This window comes from Anguilla anguilla, chromosome 15 (genome assembly GCF_013347855.1).
Source record: "Anguilla anguilla isolate fAngAng1 chromosome 15, fAngAng1.pri, whole genome shotgun sequence".
Taxonomy (NCBI): Eukaryota; Metazoa; Chordata; class Actinopteri; order Anguilliformes; family Anguillidae; genus Anguilla; species Anguilla anguilla.
In genome coordinates this window covers 2,689,394-2,700,725 of record NC_049215.1, presented here as the reverse complement: position 1 = coordinate 2,700,725, position 11,332 = coordinate 2,689,394, and the positions used below count along the sequence as shown (strand labels likewise).

General features: G+C 46.0%; 1 protein-coding gene across 2 annotated transcripts in view; it reads right to left on the bottom strand.

Annotated features, from left to right (window-relative positions):
- Positions 1-2,886: 2,886 nt before the first annotated feature.
- The window catches only part of LOC118214600 (insulin-like growth factor-binding protein 2-A), a 29,005-nt gene continuing 20,559 nt past the window's right edge, over positions 2,887-11,332 (bottom strand). The window contains exons 2-4 of one of the 2 annotated variants that reach the window (XM_035394688.1): positions 7,967-8,142; positions 4,448-4,591; positions 2,887-3,453 (exon numbers count right to left, since the gene is read on the bottom strand). In XM_035394688.1, coding sequence (XP_035250579.1) covers positions 3,295-3,453; positions 4,448-4,591; positions 7,967-8,142 — 479 coding nt within the window. In that variant the 3' untranslated portion in view covers positions 2,887-3,294. The remainder of the gene's footprint in view (positions 3,454-4,447; positions 4,592-7,966; positions 8,143-11,332) is intronic. The other variant, XM_035394689.1, reaches the window with a different exon arrangement.

Sequence of the window (11,332 nt, the reverse complement as noted above, 5' to 3'; positions counted from 1 at the left end):
ACGTGAATCACTTTGAACTGAATGATTGCAAACCGCTCTATCCTTTAACCCAGATACAAGGGAGGGGGGTGTGGGGGGACGACAAGAAAAACAACATACATTTAACAGCCACAGCACACGGTGTTCTGCTTTGCTTTAGAAGCTCCCCGCGTCGCCGGTGAGCGACTCCGCAAGCACACAGACGCAGGCTTTGCGCCGCAGCGGACGGGAAGCCGTCCGTCTCTGCCCCCCCGTCCCCCCCTCGCGCGAAACCTCGACTCCCAGCCCCGCTCGCCCGCCCGTCCTTCCCCGGGCGTCTCCGGCTAAATCAACACGCCCCGTCAACAGGGATCGGTTTCGCTTCGTTTTCAAAAGCGGGCCAAACTCAAACTGCCGTGAAATCGGGCCGATGGAAATCTGCATCAGGACCGACTCCCAGCTGCGGTCACAGGAAACGAGGACGGACATCCTCGCATGTTTCCGTGCCGCGAATCCCACCGTGAAGTAAAAGCTGAACGCGTACAGCACTTTGTGTATACACGCATATATGAACCAGTAATGTCAATTACCCCAGTTCTGGGGGTCACAATCCAAAATAATAATAATAATAATAATAATGACAATAATAAATTCAAAGAAGAAACTCTGATTACGCTCATATACATAGAGACAACGGGAATACTTTGTTAGGTATGTATTTATTTCAGTAAGCTTTTAATATGATAAATTGATGGGTTACCTTACACAGGGTGAACATGTTAACACTGGCCAGTGGCGGCGATGTCATGGTTCAGATGTCATGGAATTTCGATGGGTGAAATTACACAGGATCCTGTTTTCCGTGGAATCAGTCGAGGAAGCCAAAAATCAGTACTCGTCAACACTGACTGGAATAACTGTAGGCTTTATTTTTAAAGATATTGTTTGTGGAGGCCTATCATAATGGGAAACTGAGAGACTGGGAAACTCAGTGAAATCATGGTTTTAAAGCACACAGAACACCCTGGCGTTATTTAAGGTAGCCCATGTGGGAAATCTGTTGGTGAATAAACACAGCCAAACTTGTTCATACTACAGGCCACTTCCAAGAGCTTCAGGCCCTGATTGGCTTAGGCCGAGCTACACTGCGATATCCAAATGCTGATTGGCTTCGTCCGAGCTACACTAGGATATCCGAATGCTGACTGGCTTAAGCCAAGCTATACTGGGATATCCAAATGCTGATTGGCTTAGCCTGAGCACCACTGGGAAATGCAAATGCTGATTGGATTAGGCCGAGCTACACTAGGATATCCGAATGCTGACTGGCTTAGGCCAAGCTATACTGGGATATCCAAATGCTGATTGGCTTAGCCTGAGCACCACTGGGAAATGCAAATGCTGATTGGCTTAGGCCAATCTATACTGGGATATCCGAATGCTGATTGGCTTAGGACGAGCTACACTAGGATTTCCGAATGCTGCCTGGCTTAGGCCAAGCAACACTGGGATATCCGAATGCTGATTGGCTTAGCCCAAGCTACACTGGGATATCCGACTGCTGATTGGCTTAGCCTGAGCTACACTGGGATATCCGAATGCTGATTGGCTTAGCCCAAGCTACACTGGGATATCCGACTGCTGATTGGCTTAGGCCGAGTAACACTAGGATATCCGAATGCTGACTGGCTTAGGCAAAGCTACACTGGGATATGTGAAAGCTGATTGGCTTAGGCCGAGCTACACTGGGATATGTGAATGCTGATTGGCTTAGGCCGAGCTACACTGGGATATGCGAATGCTGATTGGCTTAGGCCGAGCTACACTGGGATATGTGAATGCTGATTGGCTTAAGCTGAGCTACACTGGAATATGCAAATGCTGATTGGCTTAGGCCGAGCTACACTGGGATATCCAGAGCATTTGGACTCTCGGCCACTACACAAAATAGCAGGCATATATTTCTGAACCTATGTTTATATATAGTCAAACTCACTTAAGATCCCATCAGTCAATGTCAGACCCTGATCCTAAACTCACCCTCTGTCAGCACTTCATTAGTAACCCCCCCCCCCTCCAAAACAGTCCAGCACCCCTCCCTCCCCCCCACCCCACCTATTCTGCCATGTGACTGGGTGTGGGGTCAGGAGGAGGAGGAATGAAGAACAGGGGTCATTCAGCCACCATGCATTTCTCTGACAACTGCACCCTCTCCATGCCTGAGAGAGGAGCACACTAATACAGACACACTGGAGGGAGGGAGGGAGGGAGGGGGGAGAGATAGAGAGAGGGAGGAAGAGAGGGAGAAAGAGGGAGGGAGAGACAGAAAGAGAGAGACACAGAAGGAGAGGGATGAGAGAGGAAGGGATACAAAGAGACAGGGAGGGAGAGGGGGAGAGAGACAGAGACAGGGAGGGAGAGGGGGAGAGAGAGAGAGATATAGATAGAGAGAGACGGAGGGAAAGAGGGAGGGAGAGAGACATGCTGACAGCAGAGCCGGCAGGGTGCCTTTGGACTCAAGGGAAGTGATGCGTGAGGAGTCACAGTGAAAGATCAACGGAAAAACAACGATATTTCACAGAAAGAGAAACCAGGGAAAGGACCCCCAAAAAAGGCGTTTCAAAAAAGACATTTTAAGCGAGAAGAAGGAAAATAAAAACACAGCAGGATTAGTTAGCGTACAGCACGTGGTCACGGAGCTGAAAAGTAGAATAAATAGGTATGAGACTTGGCTGGAACAGCGGCAGCTAGTCAAATGCAAGGCCAGTCTGCCTGGAATGCCCACACAGCCAGACACAGCAACGCAGACCTCCATGTCATGCACAGCACACAGCCAATGAAAAGAAGGGAGATAACGGCAGCCCCGCCCCACGCCTGTTTGTTCTGGTTCAACACAAAACCGAAATCTGTGAATGACAGACGAGCTTCATCCGTGATAGTTTCCTTTTATTTTCCCATATGTGGTCTGTTTGGTACTTGCAATTTAGCTTTGATTGCACCTAAAACACACTGATGGATTCACTTCTCTCACAATGTCACTGAGGATCGACTGCATTTTACGTGGAACAAATCTACACGCAAACACGCACGCACAAAAACAGACAGACGGACACACACACAGCGTCAGACACACACACGCATACACATGCACATATTATCACATACCCACACACACACACACACACACACACACGCACGCACGCACGCACACGCTCGCGCACATTCAGAATTTAGCTTAACTGTTTCATAACTGGTTCTCCTATGTTACTCTCTTGGCTTTTGAGACGCGGGACCTCCTCTTCTTCCTCCGTTTCGTCGGAAGGTCGGGGGGCGCCGCTATTTTTGGGAGGCGGTGGGGGCCTCCGCCTCGGGGCTGTTGAGGTACTGGCTGCAGTTGGGGTCCCCCCTCACTATGGGAGACGTGGGGATCTGCCTGCCGGTGTGGGGGTTGACGCACCAGCACTCCCCGCGCTGCCCGTGCACGGACATCTTGCACTGCAACAGGAGAGCAGGACACCAGGGTTACAGTTGGGAGCGAGGGAGGGGTGGGGGAGCGGGGGACGGGGGGGGACGGGGGGGGGGGCAACTCCAACAACAACCCCTCCGTGGTTCATTTGCCACAGTCAGACTCGGCCCCCCCCCCCCCCCCCCCCCCCGCTGAGCGCTCCCCAAAATGAGGTCACAATTGAACAGGGCACAAGCGCTCGCGGGACCAAAACAGGGGAGGCAAAACAAGACTTTCGATTTTTTCCTTCAATGAGAAAGAACAAAAAAGTGGCAGTTAGAGGATTTACAGGAGGCAGAGCGCGATGACAAAGCCGGGGGGCGCGGAGGTACAGTGCTCGGAAACCCTGGGAACCCCGCCCCCGCGTCGAAACAATCGGCCCCTTGCCCTCGCTCTGGGGGTTTTGTCCGTGCTCGGTCCTCCACGCTGGGAACTCGCGGCCCTTCCAGGACACAGATACCGTGTCGCCGTTTCGACCGTTTAAAAAATGACTGCGTCTAGCTGCTGTCGAGGAGAATTTATAGCCAACAAAAATAATCTGACTGATGCTGCCATTCAGTCTCAAAATATCCTTATCAGCTTTTTTTTTTTTTACTGTCGTGTAAGCCAAGGCTCCCGAGTTGCTTCCTGTTCTGTGTTGGCACAACAGCCTTATCTCTCACTGTTTTTTATTTGTCAAGAAATAAACCCTGCTTCTCTCTCTCCCCCCCCTCCTCCCAACCTTCACCTGCTGTTCTGCTGCCCAACAGTCGTCCCATCTGCTCTGCCTCACACCAGCAGCGACTGTAAGCGCCTCGGCGGCCTCACCTCAGTCTCGCCCTGCCGCACGCCTGTTTCAGGCAGCCGGGGAAGCTCACCTCAGTCTCGCCCTGCCGCACGCCTGTTTCAGGCAGCCGGGGAAGCTCACCTCAGTCTCGCCCTGCCGCACGCCTGTTTCAGGCAGCCGGGGAAGCTCACCTCAGTCTCGCCCTGCGAGAAGCTCACCTGCTTCATGTTGTACTGCCCCCTCTTGTCGCAGTTGGGGATGTGCATGGCGTACAGGTCCTCCAGGGGGCCCCTGTTTTCGCTGAAGGGCATCTTGGAGATCCTCTCCAGGACCCGGTCCAGCTCCTGTTGGCACTGACTCTGCTGAGCGTGGAACAGGCAGGGGTTCAGAACCGGCTCCGAAGCGCCGCCAAACCAAAGCGATCAGCCCCCCCCCCCCTCCCCCCCTCCCCACCCCCCTCCCCCCCACATGCCCTCACACTCTCCGACGTTGCGCGGCTGATGATTGTTAATGGTCTCATTGAACGTCAATTTGCTGAGCTTTTGTTCTTTTTTGGGTTTAGAGACTGTTTTAGTGAGAGTTAAATGAGGGAGAAAATGGGAGAAGTGTATCATTGTTGTGTCGGCTGAAAAGCATCTTTGTCCTCTCCGGGACTTTGGAGCAACACTAATGTGTGCAGGCAGAATGGCTGGTCTTCAAAGTCAGTGTTTACAAATACTCTGTTATATAGCACGGGGAATTATCAAAACAAATGGGGAAAAAATGAAAACAGCAACAAAAAAATAGTTTAAGAAATGAAAATGTAAAAGAAAAATATGCAATGCTAATTAAGCAACTGTCAAACAGTTTTTTGCATAATACAATTTTTTAAATATTAAAGAGAAAACAGAGCTTAGTTTTTCCCACTGCAGAACAGTCCTGCACTTTATGATAAAAGCTGTACATGGTGAACTGGATTCAAAGCCTCAGACTGTTTTTATCTCAGTCAGCACATAATAATCAAACTGCCAGTATGTAGTCTGTACCAGAAGAGGGCGCTGCCGTACAAGATTAGATACAGGCCCAGGTCCACAGAAACCTCTGCTGCTAACTGCATCAATGCATTGTCTAGATTCTACTTCCTATTTACCGATGCCAGTGAGCTCAGGTTCAAGCAGAGTTGGCATTCACTGCAGGTGTGATTAGGGGAGGTCACTCAGGTGTGATTAGGGGAGAACATTCAGGTGTGATTAGGGAAGGCCACTCAGGTGTGATTAGGGAGGGCCACTCACCAGGTGTGATTAGGGGAAGGATACTCAGGTGTGATAGGGGAGGCCACTCATTTGTGATCAGGGGAACGCACTCACCAGCATAAAGCGCAGGTGTGATTAGGGAAGGCCACTCAGGTATGATTAGGGGAAAGCATTTGGGTGTGATTGGGGGAGGTCACTCAGGTGTGATTAGGGGAGGTCACTCAGGTGTGATTAGGGAATGCCACTCAGGTGTGATTAGAGGAGGTCACTCAGGTGTGATTAGGGAAGGCCACTCAGGTGTGATTAGGGGAGGTCACTCAGGTGTGATTAGAGGAGGTCACTCAGGTGTGATTAGGGGAGAACACTCAGGTTTGATTAGGGAAGGCCACTCAGGTGTGATTGGGGGAGGTCACTCAGGTGTGATTAGGGGAGAACACTCAGGTGTGATTAGAGGAGGTCACTCAGGTGTGATTAGGGGAGGTCACTCAGGTGTGATTAGAGGAGGTCACTCAGGTGTGATTGGGGGAGAACACTCAGGTGTGATTAGGGAAGGCCACTCAGGTGTGATTGGGGGAGGTCACTCAGGTGTGATTAGGGGAGAACACTCAGGTGTGATGAGGGGATGTCACTCAGGTGTGATTGGGGGAGGTCACTCAGGTGTGATTAGGGGAGGTCATTCAGGTGTGATTAGGGGAGGTCACTCAGGTGTGATTAGAGGAGGCCACTCAGGTGTGATTAGGGTTGAAAAATTCCGGGAATATTCAAGGTGGAAACTTTCCATGGGAATTAACGGGAATTTATGGGAATTAAGATTGTGATTGGGGGAGGTCACTCAGGTGTGATTAGGGGAGAACACTCAGGTGTGATGAGGGGATGTCACTCAGGTGTGATTGGGGGAGGTCACTCAGGTGTGATTAGGGGAGGTCATTCAGGTGTGATTAGGGGAGGTCACTCAGGTGTGATTAGAGGAGGCCACTCAGGTGTGATTAGGGTTGAAAAATTCCGGGAATATTCAAGGTGGAAACTTTCCATGGGAATTAACGGGAATTTATGGGAATTAAGAGGAAATAACAGGAATAAAATGGAAATATAGCCCTATTGGCTCAGGCTGCATTTACCATATGCAGATAGAAACAAACCTTTTACCATATCATAAGCAGACATAATTCCCATTGACCCCCCTCCAAAAAAAAGACTTTTCTCTTAACACCTAAAAAAACCCCTAAAAACAGTCTTCTGAGTGTTGCTGTAGAATTCTATTTACATAGATAGTTGAAGCGCAAGTTTTTAGAAAAAGTCAAAGAATGACAGACATGTGGAATAAACATTAACAAAATACGTCCCATTTTACTGCGCAAGGGGTCAGTTGGGTCGCGGTTCTAGTGACGAGCAGTAGGCTATATCGTGAGTAGTGCCAAGTGACGTCGGCAGCACACTACGTGACCAAAGACAGAAAGTTTTGAAGAGAAGCTAACAGCGTGTCCAAAATTACCAATATTTATACGACGTCTCCATGCCGCTTCACAGCGATAAAAATAGCCTACTTATCAGACAGCATTCATTTAGTCAACGAAAAATATTTGTTACGACCCCTTTTAACATGATGAAAACGAAACATAACGAAATAACAATTAACTTTTGTAAACAAAAACATGACGAAATGTATTATTTTCATTGGCGAATATAAACTAAATGATAAATTGAATTAATACCGCTGTCAGAATAGGCCTTAGGGTTTAAAGTGAACAACTCATTTATAAAATAAATGTTTTACAATAAAGAATGAATGGAAATATATTAATTAAAACTCCTCAATTAGCATGCTCAATCAAGCTACATCACATGGTAACAGCTAGCTAACAGAAGGTGATAACAAGGTATAAACTGTGCACTTTGCATTATGCTACTATCTGCCGGTTAACTGAAATATCATAAAAAATATAAAATATATTCACTCCAGTAATATAATCAAAACTTACCTGAAAGCATGTAGTCCTTTGGCTCAGACAGTGCGGTAGTGTTGGCAGTAATGTGGGCTGCACATGTGATGGGAGAATGCACTGTGCATGCAGAGGGTTGTAATTTTACTCAATTCCTATTTAAAGGGATGCTGGCAAATTATCAGCATGTGATGGTAGAGTGCGCTGCTGAATGCAGTGCATGGTTACAATTCAATTAAATGGGCATACTTAACCAAAACATGCCATAAGACCTAGTATTGCTTTTTTATGTGTATTCTCCGCCCCCCAAATAAGTTCACTATTAAAAGGTAAGATTTTTATATTGAAATTGTGTAAAATTCCCAAGCTTAACTTCCCTTCCAAAATTTCCAAAAATTTACCAACCCTTTGCAACCCTAGGTGTGATTAGGGGAGGACACTCGGGTGTGATTAGGGAAGGACACTCGGGTGTGATTAGGGAAGGCCACTCAGGTGTGATTAGGGGAAGGAGACTCAGGTGTGATTAGGGAAGGCCACTCCAGTGTGACGAGGGGAGGACACTCACCAGCACAAATCGGGGTGTTTTGCTGTCCTCCACTTTGTTGGTCCTCATCTTGGTCTTCAGATCGATCAGGTGATGCCTGACGGCGACCTCCTTCACGCCCCACGGTCCCTCTTTGGTGGGCTTCCTCACTTGGGGGCTCTCTGTCAGACTGAGCTCCACGTTGTCCAGCGCCTCTCCTGTCCCACACCCCAAAAAGCACAGCAGGACAGTTGCGGCAGAACCAAGCAACGTTCAAGCCTCGTCAGGCACGTGCACTATCAGAAGAACACTAAAGATAACAAAAGAAATAACAAGGCGGTCCCCTTCCCCAAAGGAAGGCTGATATTGACATCCCGTGTTGATGATTATGGTTTTTTATGATCCAATAACTGTCTAACAACAGCTTCTAATACTACTGTGATGGTATTGAAATTGCCAAAATCCCCCTCAGAGCCATAAGCAATCAATCTATTTTTTGTAGGCTAGGAAAGGTCAATGCATTATTTCCAATGACCTGAAAGCATTTTCCGGAGCAGCTCAAAACGAGTATTTCAATGTATGTAAATAGAATTTCAAACACGACATGTGCCATTTTTCTAAAAACTCCTTACCTAACAAACAGTGGAAAAGTTCTCATTTAGACATTCCAGTGCCAGTAAATTACATAAAAGCAGGCTACTACTTGAAAAAAAAATGGACCCTCTTTATGATCCACCAATCTCGACTTTCGCCCCATTGCGAATTTGCTTGGGAACCCCATATACTTTCATCCCCATCCTTGGGGTGGGGGATGGGGCCTGGTGTTTAGAAATAGGTAAAGTGTCAATTCATGTCTTACTACAAAGACGAATCGTTAACTATGATAATGTTGCAATCAAAGTATGAAAACATGAAACTATTCATTTACAGCAATCCCGTCTGAACTCAACTCAATCCCGTCTGAACTCATCCCTCAACTCTTAATTCCGGATGCTTCCCTCCGGTCTTCAGGTACCCCAGGGTGGTGATTAACAGCTGTACTCATACCCATGGTTATTGCCCCTCTGAACTCTGAAAAAGTGGTGTTGTGATGACCCCTGACTGATTGTTCTTGATTGAACCTGAATGTGTTAGAGGGGCTTGTTTTATGCCTAACTTGAACTGTTGTATTTTTCTACATTCTTTGTGTATCTGTTACATTAATAGTTATGTTATACTCTTTTATTAATGTTAACCATCTTAGGTATATCCATAGGGTAACTGCACATTAGTCTCTTCAGGCTTTAGCCTTTTATTGTTGCATTATCATTTTGTACCCTGGAAAATTAGGGGAGACAGATACTCATCAGAAAAGTACTGCATTCCAATAACACCACGCCCAACACTGCTGCACTCAAGCAGGTCCATTTTGTAGCCATTTTGTAGCTGTGCAGATGTCAAAACTGACCAATCCTCGCCCATTTAAGGAGTGTTCTATTTAAGGTTTTATCACTCCAGACACAAGCATCACATCGGCTTAGAAAATGGCTTTAATGATGCAAGACACTTGTACCATTTACAATACTAAAAATATTTACATATGCATATTCATAATTTAGGTAGAAATAAAGTGCCACACGTGCAATTATCTTGGTGAAAATGCAAAAATGAATTTGTTGTTCTTTAGTTTGACATGAAATCCTGAGAGACAAATGTTACTATTTATGATCACTCCAAGGGAAATTTTACAATCCTCCTGCACATATCAGCACGCAGTACATTTGAACGAGTATTTCCCATGCCATAAATGACAAGTATAGCCTATGGAGATACTAAAACCAAACATTATGTGCAATAAGGATACATTAAAATAATATTCCGCCATCAGAAAAATGTTGGCCATGTTCTAGCTTCACTGTAAACCGGTTCATCAAACGTAAGACATGACTGAGCCACCTATGAATGCTTACACTACAGTATGCGAGTAGAGAATAGCACAAACATCATGAAAGTGGCTCAGTGGCATGATTTCTAACAAAGCAGACCACTATGCTAACACTGCCCAGGGTACGCCAATAATGCCCCTATACCAACAGCCAAGCCTATTAGTTTAGCAACCAATACAAATATTCTGAGCATTGTTAGCCAAGGCTAACAGTTGTCTCTTTTGTCCAACATGAATATAACAATATCAAAAATATGACACAATGTAAATAATTTAATTGTTACAAGCAGTAAAAGGTGCATACTCTCCATGTTCATACGTATCCTTGCTAGACTTCATGCTTCCTCCTTTTCTCCTGACCTACTCCCCAAGTCCATGCGGAGAATCTGCTTCAGCCATGCTGACAAGTAGGCAAAATTAGTAAAAACCAAAACTGAAGGAGAAAAAAATAACTCCTCAACAAGTGCCTGTATATTGCTGGGTAATGTTACAGCTGACTGTGCCACATAGCTCTGAAGCAACCGTTCATGCTGTTGCATGGGTCTCTCAATCGACGTTATAAAATCTCAATGAAATACGTCATACACCACTGGAAAGCTTATACTGTCCTCTACTGGATAAAAGAGTTATTCAATCAAACCCATATGAACTGAAAAGAGATAAAAGCAAGTGGGGTTTTGTGTGTGACCAATGTTAACGCTTACATCCGCTTTCTATTTGCATGTTTATAAATGACCACTGAATCATAAAAAGGACATTTTCTGCATGTAAAACCAATGGTAAGTTTGTATATTTATTACATATTTAGTCACAGATATTGATAGCAGAATGATGTGCTATAATTACACAAGAATTAATCTTGTTTATTTAGCTATTCAGGGAACAGTGTTGATCACCGCTGTGTTGGCATACCTTTTGGCTATTGCTGGCTTTATCTTATTGCTAGGACAAAACAAAAATTGGTGGTGAAAGAATATTTTTATGAACTCTCAGATAGACGCTATTGATAGATGCTATTGTCTGTCGTGCCAATGCTTGGGGGGTGTAGTTGCAGAGACAGCAGGGAGGGGGTGCTCGTTAAATGGATGACCTCTGCGATAATGGTGGCACTTAGAAACTCCATATTTGGCACAGCTTTCGTGAATCATCTACTAATACAGCTAGAACACATGGTCTGTTGTTTCAACTGACAGTTTGGTTGCAGGAGCACTGAATGTCTGAGTTGAGCAATCTGAGAACACTGGTGTCCCGGCCACAAGCGCTCAGTTTACCAGACATGCTATTCCCTCCACTGACAGAGGGTGGAGCCCACAAAGCTGCTGATTCTCAGTGGGAATAGAGTCAGGTGATCAATGCACACAGAAGAAAGGGGAATTAATGGCTAGTTTGGAGACACTCATCTCATGAAATATATAAACTTTCAAAAAATAGTATTTACAAAGTATTTTAAGTATTTTCTGTTTTTTAAGTACTTGGACAAATGT